At 40.9% G+C, this 15,714-nt stretch overlaps 1 protein-coding gene across 1 annotated transcript in view; it reads right to left on the minus strand.

Moving 5' to 3' along the window:
* CLVS1 (clavesin 1) overlaps positions 1–15,714 on the minus strand; it is a 112,504-nt gene that overhangs the window by 88,181 nt on the left and 8,609 nt on the right. The window contains exon 2 of the mRNA XM_076329655.1: positions 13,389–14,001. Within this exon, the coding sequence (XP_076185770.1) occupies positions 13,389–13,834 (446 nt within the window). The 5' untranslated portion in view covers positions 13,835–14,001. The remainder of the gene's footprint in view (positions 1–13,388; positions 14,002–15,714) is intronic.

Consider the following 15,714-nt stretch of genomic DNA (forward strand, 5'->3'; position numbering starts at 1 on the left):
GGAAAAGGCTGAGGTACTCAATGCCTTCTTTGCCTCAGTCTTTAACAGGCAGACCAGTTATCCTCAGGGTACTCGGCCCCCTGAGCTGGAAGACAGGGACGGCGAGCAGGATGAACCCCCCACAACCCAAGAGGAAGCAGTCAACGACCTGCTACAGAGAAGGACTGGTGGGAGATGTGGTGGTCGGAGGCCGTCTTGGGCTTAGCAACCATGAAATGGTAGAATTCTCCATTCTTGGTGAAGTAAGGAGGGGGAGCAGCAAAACCGCAACCGTGGACTTCCAGAGGGTGGACTTTGGCCTGTTCAGGACGCTGGTTGAGAGAGTCCCTTGGGAGACAGTCCTGAAGGGCAAAGGGGTCCAGGAAGGCTGGACAATCTTCAAGAAGGAAGTCTTAAAGGCGCAGGAGCAGGCTGTCCCCATTATGGAGTGGTTCATCTTGAGGGCACTCACAAGGCATGAGCAGGACAACCAGGGCATCAGGCCCAGCCAGCACAGATCCATGAGAGGCAGGTCCTGCTTGACCAACCTGATCTCCTTCTATGGCCAGGTGACCCACCTAGTGGGTGAGGGAAAGGCTGGGGATGTGGTCTACCTGGACTTCAGTAAGGCCTTTGACACCGTCTCCCACAGCATTCTCCTCGAGAAGCTGGCGGCTCACGGCTTAGACAGGTGGACTCTGCGCTGGGTCAAAAACTGGCTGGACGGCCGGGCCCAGAGAGTTGTGGTGAATGGAGTTACATCCAGTTGGCGGCCGGTCACGAGCGGTGTTCCCCAGGGCTCAGTTTTGGGGCCGGTCTTGTTCAATATCTTTATCAATGATCTGGATGAGGGGATCAAGTGCACCCTCAGTAAGTTTGCAGACAACACCAAGTTGGGCGGGAGTGTTGATCTGCTCGAGGGTAGGAAGGCTCTGCAGAGGGACCTGGACAGGCTGGATCGATGGGCCCAGGCCAACTGTATGAGGTTCAACAAGGCCAAGTGCCGGGTCCTGCACTTCGGCCACAACAACCCCATGCAGCACTACAGGCTTGGGGAAGAGTGGCTGGAAAGCTGCCTGGCGGAAAAGGACCTGGGGGTGTTGGTTGACAGCCGGCTGAACATGAGCCGGCAGTGTGCCCAGGTGGCCAAGAAGGCCAATGGCATCCTGGCCTGTATCAGAAACAGTGTGGCCAGCAGGAGTAGGGAAGTGATCGTGCCCCTGTACTCAGCACTGGTGAGGCCGCACCTCGAATACTGTGTTCAGTTTTGGGCCCCTCACTACAAGAAGGACGTCGAGGTGCTGGAGCGTGTCCAGAGAAGGGCAACGAGGCTGGTGAGGGGTCTGGAGAACAAGTCTTATGAGGAGCGGCTGAGGGAACTGGGGTTGTTTAGCCTGGAGAAAAGGAGGCTGAGGGGAGACCTCATCGCTCTCTACAACTCCCTGAAAGGAGGTTGTAGCGAGGTGGGTGTTGGTCTCTTCTCCCAAGTGACTAGCGATAGGACGAGAGGAAATGGCCTCAAGTTGCACCAGGGGAGGTTTCGATTGGACATGAGGAAAAATTTCTTTACTGAAAGAGTGGTTAAACATTGGAACAGGCTGCCCAGGGAAGTGGTTGAGTCCCCATCCCTGGAGGTATTTAAAAGATGTGTAGATGAGGCACTTAGGGACCTGGTTTAGTGGACATGGTGGTGTTGGTTTGACGGTTGGACTTGATGATCTTAGAGGTCTTTTCCAACCTTAATGATTCTATGATTCTATGATTCTAATGCTTCTTTTCTCTTGTCCATTTAGATTGCAAACTTTCTAGGGTGGGGCTTAAGCCTTGCTTTATTTTTTCATCCTAGTGTGTTAAGACCGAGTTTAGGGCTGATATAGCAAAAAATGAACAAAATCACGTAGGAAATTGGTTGTTGGTGAGCACAACTGGCCAGCATGAGTGCAGTGTCCTTTATTTACCTCATGCAATAAGCAGTCACCCAGTTCAACAGCCATGGTCTGGATTGACTGGGCAAGAGTTTTGATGCAGCTGCATTTAAAGTCTGTGCATTTTATTACATTTGACAATTGCCTGTAGGTTACCTCCCTGCATTATATGTTAATATAACCTTTGCTATTCACTGTCTTTTCCTGACTCTAGTGTAGTTGAATGACATAACACAGTAAGCTCCTTAAAGTTTAAGCCCACTCTACTAAGACAATATTTTTGGCTTGGTAGGTCCAGTAGTATTCAAGAATAGAATTTAACATCCTGGAGACTAGATACTCACCTGTGCCAGAACCATAACACAGTGTATTTCAGAGTTAAGATGAAGGTGGTTTTACATTAATTAAATTTCCTTGGATGTAGGTATGTGGCTGCTGATTAGCAGGGCCGGCAAGAGCTCTGAAGGCCCTCCTTGTGCTATTCTCCTCGGCAGCAGCAAACAGGAAAGGCCATGTGGCTCCTGCATCAGCTGGAACATTCCCTTCATGAACATGTAGCCAACACTACGTCTGCACTGCGATGTTTCACAAACAGCCACACTCAGTACTTCAGATACTCCCTCCCATGGGAAAAGTCAACACCTCTGAAAGTAAGACAGACACAAGAAAATGCCATTCTCACTTACTGCATCTGCATACTCCTCCTGACAGAGTATTTGCTCACCGATACTTTCTTTAATTCTTAGAACTTCTTTTAGTGGGGTCATGTCAGAAAGCCGCCATTGGAGGACTATTTCCAGATGGGCTACCCTAACTAGGGATTCTGCAATTTTCCACATCACAGATAGGCATAGCAACCTTTTCACAAAGTTAGGATACCTGCATTATTTAGTGGTTTCAAACAGGTTCTTATCCAGCAAGAAGGCTGCAATAGACCTTGGAGACAAGTTTTGCAACCATTATCTCCCTTAGCATGGAGTGAGTGGGAGGCACAGTTCCATCATAGGAAACAATGACACTGGAACACCATAAAATATCAGAACGATCCATTTTCAAATATAATTGAGGCATAAAACACCCAGCATGTATTCAGAATCCCAGATGGAAAAACTGATTTACACAGCATTTCTTCTACACAAAGTTGTCTGTTGGACTTTTAGATACCAGAGCTTACTGATATAATGTTTATGTTCTTAAATTGCAAGATATCTTAAAGCACCTTCTGAGTTTATCCTCCTCAGAGGCTTTTGACGAAACAAAATTAATCCTAGAAATAGGGGATAGGAAGTTACGTGACAGTATCTCTTACATCTCCTGCACTGCATCATCATAAATACTCCTAGTTTGTCTCTGACTTCAGTAAAAAATCCAGTGATGAGGAGTCCACAGAGTGCCTCAGTTACCTGTTCAGGTCCTGAACCAGCTTAATCATTGCAAAATGTTTTCTAATTTTTGGAAATCTAATTCTGCTTAAGATTACTTAATTTGCTTTTATCTGTATTCCCATCCCCAAGGAAATGGGCAACTTTTCACTACCACCTTTTATTAAGGTAAACTTTTATATATAGGAAGATTCGTATCCCATCTGTTATTGTCCTCAACTTTTATCACATTGTCATAATTTCCAGACTTCTTGTTTTACTATTTTTGACTTAGCTCAGATTTGTCTCTCATGCTAGTACTTAGGTTACAGGGCAGTTGATGTGAGTAACGGTGAATAACTGCTGGTGTCCTGCAGACAACAGTCCTTTAATACAGCTCAGAGACATTGCTTCCTCAATGGTACAACCTTACTGTATCATTCCTTTTGTAGTCCATCCTTTACCCCTGTCGTGGTTTAATTTTCTTCAGGAAGAAAATTGACTCTATTGCAGCCGAAACCAGGACAACCCCCAAATCCTTCTGTGCCCAGTCAGCATTTTCTCCATTAATTGACCATGAATACCTTATTTAACAAACCAAGAGGTGAGAAAATCCCAGTAGAGACAAACGTGTCAGCCAGGACTAAACCAGTAATGGCAGGTATGTCTGGTGTCTCACAAGGCTCCTTGGCTTTTAACATGGAGTCTACATCTGATATACCTCTTTTTGAAATAAACCCCCCAATGATCCTGAATTACTTTTAAATGAATCATATAAAATGTTCTCTGAAAGAAAGTGAATGTACATGTACCTGTGTATACATTTTAGCTGAGAATAATAATAAGATGCTGGAAAAAGGAAAGGCATTCATTGGCAGCTACAGCATACAGAAATTGCCATTTTCCCCAGACTTTCAAAGCTCCTTTATTGAAACAGAATTGAAGGTTTTATCAGAGTGAAACTGAATTTGAATTGCAGTAGCCAGATAAAAGTGGCTTACATGTAAATGAGAACCTAAGAAATAGATTTCCTACCGTCTCTCCCTAGGTCAGAGTTTATTCCTCCTGCTTTTTTATCTCAGTTTTCAAATGAATATTGCAGTGCATTTGGAAGCAGGATTTTTCAGCAGTCTCTTTCTCTTTCAATATAAATCACATTTCTGCTTTTGTACTTACACAACAGACAGGTAGGATTATCCCTGGGAAAACAAGGCAATGCATTCTTATTCAGAAACCTCTCAAAGTGAGAACAGCTTAGAGGATCACAGGTCCAAGATAATAGGAGAGGATGGAGATGCCTTAGATAAGGTTATCACACTCTGGTGTGGATTTTCCTGGTCAGAAATACCTATACAAAAGAAATTCTGCGTGCTAACACATACCCTAGCACTCCAAAGGGTTATAGGTACCACATATAGTCTGTAGATTGATCTGTGCATAATTAATGTACATGACTAGCACATCTTGGATTTGCTGTGAAAGGAAGCCAGAAGGAAGGAAAGAGTGAAAGGTTTAGCACTGGCAAGGGGAGCGCATGCTCCTGATCACACCGTAGCAGTGGCCTTGTGCTTGTTACCACTTTTTTTCACCTTTATTACTTCATTCATATCCGAATGTATGGAGTTAAGTTCCTCTACTGATGGTATAAAACCAGAGGAGCTGAAATTATGGCTTTGTGGAAGGGAGGACAAGACTGTCTATGGGAAAGAACAAGGAAGGCGTGGAGATGGCTTGTAACTAGAACTCAACAAAGAAAACTATATTGGTCTATAAAAGGTAAAAAAAAAGTCTTGAGCTTCCTGCTTTGTTAATTCAGGCCATCAGCTGCATGTCTTGTAAAGTATGTGAGAGTACATGCCTTGTAAAGTACACATGAGAGTGGTTCTACTGGACCAGACCAAAGGTTCCTCTGGCCCCAAATCCTTGCTGTGATAGTGGCCAGCAGCAGGTCCCTAACAAGGGGTTTGATACACAGCAGGTTGGCAAGGTTAAAATAGAAAACATACTAATTTGCCTCTGAAAAACAAATATTTCTTCTTATGTATATTGATACGTTAACTTCAAAAATATGGTAGTCAGTAGCTTAGAATCTTACAATTTCAATCAAATCCTGAATTTTGACCCTCTAGAGATGTATTATGGGATATTATATAAATAATCCATATGTGTTCTTCAAATAGATTGTTATTGATCATATAGCATCATAACATTACTTGGTGCTGTGATTTATACTGCATGTATGAAAGATAACTGGCACCACGTGTTAACACATGCACAGACATGTGTCATCCACTGTGTGTCTGCAATGGAAAAGTGGAAAAGTGATACCATCTTTCTATAAAGAAAAAACACCAATGAAGATATTTGCATATTACCTTTCCCTTAAAAATTAATCTTTAGTGATGCAAGTTTGCTCAGCATGGGCAGAAAATAGGCAGTTACATAAGAAATAGTTCCAGCAGGAGGCTAACTGTCTGGCTTTGCCTTCCGTCCCCTGTTACAAATGGACCCTCCAGGAAGTTTCCAGGGCTGAGATTATCATGGTCTGGGAGCAAGGGATAGTTGCTTTTTACTGCCCTTGTGGTTGCTGCACTTATTAAAAATAAAAACTGTGAGAGTATAATCAGAATTTAAGACAAAAATTTCCTCTTCCTCAAGGAGTGATTCCATTTTCTTCTCTTTAGGAATCAAGTCTCCAGTCATGGCATATTAATTATGATGCTCCACTTGTTTTATTGGCTTACCCAAAAGAGGCAAAATGTCTTGTATGGAAGAGCTTTAACAACTCAATTTTTAGGCTAGTTTATTGGAATGTCTTTACTCCTCCAGCCTTTCCCTGGCCTCCACCTCTGTCCGGTCTGTTAAATTTTTAGGTGCCTGTAGCATATGGGTGCTTCTACCACTTCCTTCCTCATATTATCAAGACCATCCCAGGGATACATGGTTGGGACACTCTCATCAGTGCAACCATGGGAGCTGATGACTCCCTCCTCCTCCAGCCTTGCCAAGGTAGACAAGCACCCTGAAGCAGGGTGACCATGGTGGCAGGGTAGAATTTACCTCAACGTGCTGTTCAGCAGTTTCATGGAGCTCAGCACCCCCCACACCATGCACGTCTTGACCGAATTCATGCTGTCCACTGTAACTCCTCTGGGATCACCCAGCATGCTAACGGCAGCAGTTTCCAAGCATCCCTCATGCTGCTTTGAGGGTGCTGGAAGTGGAGAATGCTCAGTACCTACCAGGGTGTGGTGAAAAAAGCAACTATTTTTATGTAAAATGCAATTGATACAGAGGCTTAGAGTTCAGAGGAAAGAGTCTAAAATAAATCATGGCCTGGGGAAATAATGTATCAAGAAATTGTTAGAATTTAAAAATTTCAAATGTATTTAAGGATTCCAGCTCAATATCTCCACTCTTTTCTGACGCTTCTACTGCATGTAGCCTGTTAAATAGGTAGTCAGAGAATTACATTTTTTTCCTCCCCTGACTCTTTGCAGTCTGTTCGTACTGCAATGCATGAATTTGCCTTAGCTCCTTTTAATTAGGTTGGCAAGTTAGAAACGGATCGGAGTATCAGATATTTAGAAAACTTGATTTAGGAAAAGCTCTGACAAAAAGTATTCTGATCTCTTCCTATGAAGTCTCACCTCAAAACACTCCTGTTTATAAGAACATTCATTCATGGTTGCCAGCTGTTCCCAAAGGTCAAAGGGACAAAGAGCCAAGTGGGATGTCATATTGTTTGGCTTCATACTATTCTGTTGATATAACTCTGTTATAATGTTCTTTTGCAGAACCCAGCTGTGAGGACGACATATACAGCCCACGTAGGTGTATGGGTCATTTTCTAGGGACAAGGGACAAGTGCTATCACAACTGCATGCAGTTTCTCTTTTCTGCCACCCAGACATAAACCCTCACAACAAGATTTTGGTCTTTTGAGACAGTCTGGGAAGGAAGGAGGTGTTCGCGCATGTGTGCGTAGGTGTTTGCTGTGTGCGTTGTGTTTGCGTGTGTGTAATTTTCTTAATCAACTGTCCTTCTCTCCAGTTTATAAAGCTTGGGGATTGGATTTGGTTTATTTTCTCCACAGGAGGGAGGTGGCACGGACCCACTTTCCAGTCTGCCCTTCACTTCCCTTTGTTATCCCGCAGGCCAGCTCCCGCAACTATCTGTCTCACCCACTGGCACTGTCCTTCACAGATCTTCAGTCAGCCCTCAGCCCGACACCATCCGGTCACCTTCTCTTCCCTCTCAATATGTGTTTGATTGCCCTACCCTCCCTTCACTGATTTTTTTTTTCCCTTTCACTCAGGCTTGTCTCGATCTTCAACATATGCTTCATAACTTTCCCAGCTGTTGTTTTTCTTTCTCTTTTTCAGACATTTTCTCTCTCTTCTTTGATTCCCTTCTCAGCCCTATCCAGGACTGTCATTCGTGTGTGTCATCCTTCTGTCATTCATATGGACTACAACAGCCTTCCCAAACTCGGCTTCCATAGTAAATGGTATTAACTGAATTAAGTTGCCGCCTCCAAGCAAATTAAAACATTTCAAGACAAAGCTCCCTTTCGTCTTCTTTGTCCAACATTTAATATGCACGTCTGTTGCTCCCCAAAATGAGTATTCTGCTTATGCTACGCTTCCTTCCTCTATTACTATGAATTCTGCTACCATTTCAGACCTCACTAATGTAATAATGTAATACAAACTATTTTTAAAACAGTGTGCTTCTAGGCTATTTATTGGTCAATGCAACACTTGAACCACAACCTCAATCTGCATTACTGTAAGCATCTCCCAAAACAGAAGCACTATCTCTTAACCAAACCCAAAGACTTGCTGTGTAAAAATCATTCTGGTGTTAGGGCTGGCCATATTTCAGCCATAATCTCTCATAATAAACAGCTATGAGGCTGAGTTACTGCCACAGTTTGCCTGTGTCTATAAATCAGTCTCAACAGATGTTTATTCCTTCATATTCTATTAAGCATCTGAGATTATCCTTGGAATATATTGGAATAATCAGCATTTGAGACATATTCATTTATACCAGCAGGATCTGCTGATGATAATATCCTTGTAATTACACCACTATGAGCATTCTCAGCAAGGACATCATTTTTTCTATCGTGATCCTTTAAAATATTTATAGCTGTCAATTTACCATTATGTCAGAGTATTTCCTTGCCCTTTCACCTCTCTCAATACACTTTCCTACAGAATGGTAAGTATCTGACATTTGAGGCTCCTTGGATAATAAAAGAGAATTTATGGCTAGCAGCTGACTAGGGAATGTATGTCGTAAACAAAGCAGCAGTTTTTTCTGTCTGACTTACAGAATTTTTGGAGCTATGTGACAGCATCTAAGACACAACAGTCCAGACATGAAGACAGAAATTAATCACTATTTTGCTGCAAAAGACAATGGGCAACCTTTTGCCCCCCTACCCCAAGACCCTATTCACAGAGGATCATGATTGGAGATAGCCCTCGTGCTGGCTCTCTACACAGAAATAAATTTTACTCTGGCTGAACAACCTTGAAGGAAATATCTTTACTTGGAAGATTAATGAACACCTTCTGCTGAATTACTTGTTCGCCCAAACCCCCCATCTCCCCGGTGTACGAGCAGGATATATTAGAAGGCAGTAGCAGACCTAGGAACAGCTGCGGTAGTTAGTGAAGGCTTTCCTCCATCCAACAGCCAAAAAGGCACTCTTATCTGACTTCTTTAAAAGCTTCAGATTCACTAGAGGTGCATCAGAGGAGTGAGGGCTTAGGTTTGGTGAGACTGATGAAATGAAAAAGTGTGAGAAAGAGTATTCGTAATCCAGCACATGGCGCATTTGTTTTTATGTGAAATCCTGGTTCGGGTCTCATCAAAACTGTATGTTTGTATGTAGCATGTATTTGTTTTACAAACTGGGATTTTTTATGATGCAAATTACTTCATCAGAAAAGTTCCTGACAAGATCAGTTTGACATCCTTACCTGTCTTTATTACTCCATGATTTGCATTTAAAAATAAGGTGCTCTGTAAGCAATGGTATATGTGAAGCCTTTGTGGGTTTTGGGTGAGTTCACACCTTGTAGTTGGATTATTCTGCACCTCTGAGGACTGAGCTCTGATCAAAGTGAACGATGGCCCTCCCCTGCATGGATTCTCTAGTGTACAGTAATATAGCTCGACATTTTTCTTCTCCCTCAGTGTGGAACTAATCTGATCTCTTTCTTTTCTATCCATCTGCTCATTTTCACTTATTCAATACCTCTGAAGTTTTCTGTTCTGTATCATATGTGATTAACATTAACTAACAGATCCAAAATATACTATGCAGGACATAAAAAGAAAGTGATGACATCATCTCTAAGAAACCTGTCTAAAAAATAGAGTAAAATCAAACCAATGCAGCACATGCTAAATGAATGAAAACCTGGCACCATGATAGATCTCAACTAGTGATTTGGAGATAAGAATTATCATTCCTTGTGTTTATTTCCTAGTCATCAAGGAGGTTTTGGTCAAAACAAAAATAACCATCTTTTTCAACGATGTGGAAGCAAAAATAAAACTCTTGCCCGTGAACTTTGCAGATGACACAAAACCCATGCAATGATAATTGATGAGGAGGATGGGTTTAGCTCTGCAGAAAAGCGTGAATCACATGCTAGACTGTGCCCACATTGTGGATGAGAATGTATGACACATTTACCAGTGGTGTTTGTATTTTAGGAAACAGTGACTGGGAGGCAGATTTGAGCTGAACATGAGCTCAAAATGTGATAGAGTAGCTAAGAAAACAGTGACAAACTTATATCTAAAAGGAGGGAACTACTGAGCAGATGATATGGTGTTACCACATGATGGTTTATTAGTGAAAGTTTGTATTCAGTTCATCCATCTGCACATTAGCAACAACGCTAAAATGATAGGAAAGGTCCAGAAAATAATGGTGAAGAGTATTAGCAACCTGGAAAATCTTCCTAATTCTGCAAGTAAAGAAGTTCAATCTATTTATGCTTTGGCAGCATAAATATATTGCAAGACATTAAGCTAGTGCAATACTTTGCAGAACATTATCTTTGCTGTGCTGGCTGCCCACAAGTATGTTCTTTACCTTGTAGACAACACAAGGTTGTTTTGCTTTCAAGGAAAAGAGGGCTAGCTGTTTTACATTCACCATGGTTAAAAGTGAACACAAGAACCGCTGCTGTAGAGTAGCTAATGTACTATCTTCTTGTTGGCTGACAGTGACTCACCCTACAGTGCCGCATCCTCAGTCAATTCAAAAGTAGGTTAAGAGATGACATGGTCAGGACACAAAAGTACAAACATGGGAAGCTGTCATGTTGTTGTGGTCCCTTTAAACTAACACAATCCAGCAGCTGGAACCTGAAGCTGGAAACATTGAGACTGGAAATGAAAACCTAGTTTTCTAGAGATGTTAGATCTATCAATTACATTCTTGAAGCTAAAATTACAAATGTTTCCAAATGATCACATAATTTTATCTTCAACACAGGAAATCCCTTCAGAATAGCTTGGATCCGATTTGTCCAAGCAGTCACATTACACACATAATGACATTTCCTTTTAAAAATCAATATATTTGTAAGATCAAAAAGTTATGAGGCTGCTTCTCCCTCCTTGACATGTGATCCATACAGCCACCATACTGCCAGGAGTATAAATGGTAAGAATGTCTGGACTGAAAATCGGTTTGCGGATTATAGCAATGCTGACTTTAAATGATCCTTTATAAATTACAATTTCTTTATAAATGACCCCTTATCATTATGATTTAATGATAAAGAAAGAGAAAACACAGACAGTTGCAAATGAGATTAAAGTTAGGAAAGGCATGCTGAAGGCTGAGCTCTTACTCTTGCCTATCAGCATCACAGCATCATATGAATTGATTGCATTAACATTCAGCTGAAGTGTAAGCTTGTAAACATCTTGCCATCACTGAAGACATGTCTATAGAAAGGTTGCCCAAGGTATATGTTTGTAAGATATACACAATGCCTGCTTGTTTGGGGTTTTTTTTGTGAAATATATATGAATATATATTTCTTCTGGTCAATAACCTGCTTCCCCTCTGCTTAACAGGACATTGCACTCATCATTTCTCATTCCTCAACAGCTTTTGGTCCTGTTGATTTAGACAGTAAAAAAGGAGGAGGTCATCCCTCTGTTTACTTACAGCCTAAATCCTGTCCCAAATCCCTGCAACACTTGCAGTGCTACAAAAGCCCACAGAAATGACACTTCTTGTCATTTAAATCCATAGAGGAGCTGAGCTTCAGTGGCTGCAGAGCGGTAAAATTTTTAATTTCACTGAGGAGTTTTAGGAAAGTATATCCTATCCTATTAGCCTCAGCCTTTCTTCTTTGAAGGTTAAAATTACATTTTCAGAAACAAGGTATCTTGCATGCAGGATCACTTTGGGTTTTGCACACACATATATATACACATATACATGGATGCATATTAAAAGACCTGCAGAAAATTTGAGGCAAAACCTGACAGGAATCAATGTTCTGTCAAAATCCCAATGCAGGAGCCTTAGACAGCAGCACTCTCAGCTTTCCCAGGGCAGGACTTGATGTACGAGGTTAATCGCAAGGATTCATTTTGTTGAGGGATCAGAAACCAAAAGCTGGCTCTATATAATACCTAAATCCCTTAATGCAACCAGTAGAGCCACAGTGCTTCTGTCCGCTAAAGCTGATACTTTCTATTATTTCAAGATACCTGTTCATTCATCTTTCTTTCCAGGCCAATTGCTAAAAGAAGGTTTTTGTGGTTGGAAGAAAGGCAAGCTCACAGTTCAGAAAGACAGGAGATGATAAACTGCTGACCCCTTTGTAGTCAATAGGACTTTTATCACTGTCTTCAGTTCTGGATTTCACCAAATACTTTTGTATATGCAAAGTTACATTTCTGTAACTTTTTCTGTACATTTTTTTACAAGAGCTTTACATGCAAAAGAAAATTAAAAACACTTCTGAACTCTGTTTTCACATGCAGATGAAAGGTTTTCTCAGAAAACAACTAGCATGAAAAATTTCAGGCATATGTGTATTGTTCTCTAATAATTTCTATAACATAAATTCAAAGCTCCAATCTATTGACTCCTAAGGATGAGACACTTTCATGGACAACTTTAGACAGTGCCAAGTCAAAATCCTACCTGGAACTCATCAGAATTTATGATACTCAAAACCTGAATCTGAATTTTGTTCTTTGGTCTGATTTTTATCAAAAATCAGAAGAACACATGGCAATCCTACAGCTGACTACATTTCTCCATCTCACTGTGAAGGCAGGTAAAATGGAATGGAATGACTTCCGATGAAGAGGACAATGTGAACATGATATTCCTGGACTAGCCCCTTTTCTCCGTATCACTTCAAATAGGTAGTGAAAGCTGACTAATCGCATTAACATTTAAGGACATCATTTTATAATAATGGCTGGGAGATGTCTTTGTTCATACTATTCTGTAAAGAAATGACCTGAAGAGAAAATACGCTTTGCATAGATCTCCCATTTATCAGAGATCATTATCATTAACAAGCATACAGTAACCAGAGTGTGTAGAAATTACAATGCAGTTTGCGGAAATCTTGTAACACAGGCTGTAATTTGTGAAATGGTTAAAACAAAAAAAATGATCTGTTAAGAAGTCTGGAGACAGAATAAATATGGTCAGTTCCTTCTGCACCAGAAGAGCTACAAGAACGCCCATATGTTTTGAGACATTTGCTTTCTGTCAACCTGTTTGGCTAGTCTATGATATTACTCAAGTGATTATATAACAGGCATTAATGTGTTTATAGCAGACAGACACTATCTGGCTAAAACCTGGAAATATTTATGGAAAAAAACATGAGCTACTTATCTAACACACTGATATACCCTTATCTCTCAGTGGTGTTATGTCTGAAGAATGAGAGGTGATCAGATCAGATGAAAGTTTCTGTGAAATGGACTCATGGTTATAAAATATTTTACTGAAAACGGCCTTGCTGCTTCAAGTATGGTCACAAATATTCTGTTACAAGTTGAGCGTGAGTGTATGTAGAAAGATAAGGACACTATCTACATTTACCTACTCTGATCCCAGTTGGCTGCAAAAAGCAGAAGAATCTTCCTGCCACAGTGGTCACGATTTTCCAGTACTCCTGGGAACCCATCTGTCAGAGCCCGTTTGATTCCTGGATCATCAGCCTTGAAGTTTTTGAACATATCCAGATTTAATTGGCGGTACTGGAAGTACTGAGCCAGCAGTCTGAAGGCCTCAGTTTGGTGAAACTTTCTGGCTCGGAGAAATCTCAAGATGAAGGCATCATCTGTACGTAAAAACCCAATGTCAGGCCTTGTGATGATCATGTCCCTGACTTGCTGGATATCCTGATGCAAAATGTCTGGGTTTTCATTCAGTTCCAGGCGAGCTTTCTCTATAGTCTCTGGACTAAGTCCAGCTTGTAAGTGGGTCATCTCTGCTTTCCAAATCCTTAACTTCAGATATTTTAGTAGGAGAAGTGCTGATCCCATTCAATTGATGGTCTGCTGTGAGCGTGAGCCATTCAGAAGCTTTTTGCTATCAAGCTGTTATTTAACAAATGATAGCAAAGGGCTTTTCTTATTCTTGCAGAAAGAGTAACAGGCAGTTCACATATAGTATAATCCATCCAAATGAATGTTGTTTATTCCATCACTTGCTAAAAGAAAAAGCAAATATATAAAAGAAAGATTAAATATGTGTATAAAGCTTACAGAAATGCATTTCTGAAATTTATATAGCAATAAAATTGCTTTGTGTGCTTCATATGTAAGAGGATAGCAGTCAAATAATTTCAAAATGGGTGCATTTAAGATAAGGTAGTCACCGACATCTTGAATGTATATATTCAAGCTTTCAGAAAGTCATCTGATTAATTGACAATTAATACTAAGCTGTATCAACTTACTATTAGAATACACTTTGCAAAGTTGTCTTATAAAAGTGTGGGAGTTCCAGCATCCCATAACTTCAAGCCCAGGATGACAAAAGCAAAAATAATAGTAATTTTTTTTCCACCCCTAACAGAAGCTACATTTCAGCTTCCTAAGTATGCAGATTTACGCTTATCACAAGTATAACAACTGTTCGATTTGGTTTTATCACCCGTACTATCAGCTTGAAGTTTTCCTTGAATTAGTCCCTGAGCTGATTGTAAAACCGATTAAAAAAAATCCCAAAACTCCACCAACATCAGGAGTATTTTCTACTTGGTAAAACCTCACTGAAAATATTTCCCATCGAGACTTAATACATCTTCATAGGAAACTTCCCATGAATAAAGTGTTTGATGAATCTAATCCAACAGGGTTGGTGTTTTAGTTGAAGAGATGCATTTTATTCCAAATTCTTTTTTTTAGTGTCTTGTAGCTTTCCTGTATACCTAGTTCTGAATTTCATTTTCATTCCTGTACTTTACCTACAATTTGTTTTTACAAGTGTTAGAAGAAAAGCTGCTTAAACTGTTATGTATGAGCAAAATGGTACAGTGAATCTCTTACATTTCAGTGACATAATTAGCAAGAGGCTGTCATCGAAGTCTGTGTAGTTACATTGTGTGAAATAAGATCAAGGTCTGTTCCAATGTGAAATGTGTGTGAAGAAAGATCAAGATCCATCCAATTTTTCAGCCATCACAAAAACAGACAAGCAAACAAAAACCCCACTGCTTAACTGATCTCTTTCTCCTTCTGATTTCTGAAAAAGAAAAATTGGTTTAAAAATTAAAAGGGAATCCCTCAGTGAAAGACATACTTTATTGTATTTGAAGAAAGCTGTTTGGAAAGTTATGAATTATTTATAGCAAAACAACCATTTCACTCAGCTACTCCCCTGGGTTCAGCATTCTCCTATCAAACAAAGGGAACAGCGGCAGCCAGAGCATTTCTTCGTCCAGGGACTGCTCAAAGTTAGACTGCAGGACCTGGAAGTCAATCAGCACAAGGGATGCCGGAGTCCCCAGTTTTGTGAGCTTGCCTGTCATTGATAAAAACTACATTTTAGATGCCACAGCTGCAGCCCTGGGATGAGATCCGTAAATTTGAATACAGAGAGTTTCTGCATATTTGCTTAAACGACATTTGTGGTGGGAGATAAGCTTTTCATTCAACAGCAATGTGCATTAGACTTGTCTGTGGGTGATACAAAGGAGAGTTTGTTAAGCAGTCTCTTTCTGTATTCACTGTGGTGCTGGAGTTAAGAAAAGCTACCTGCAGGGCAGAGTATCCGGTGATTCATCAGCTTGGGAAAACTTGGGAAAAGGCAGAGCTGGGAGGAAAGAAGGCTGGCTGCCTTTTACAAGTCACTATGGAGTGCAAATGACTCTAGAAAAACACGCCCTGAAGTTTTGAGGGCGTAATCTATGGGTCCAGGT

Source organism: Aptenodytes patagonicus, chromosome 2, assembly GCF_965638725.1.
Source record: "Aptenodytes patagonicus chromosome 2, bAptPat1.pri.cur, whole genome shotgun sequence".
Classification (NCBI taxonomy): domain Eukaryota; kingdom Metazoa; phylum Chordata; class Aves; order Sphenisciformes; family Spheniscidae; genus Aptenodytes; species Aptenodytes patagonicus.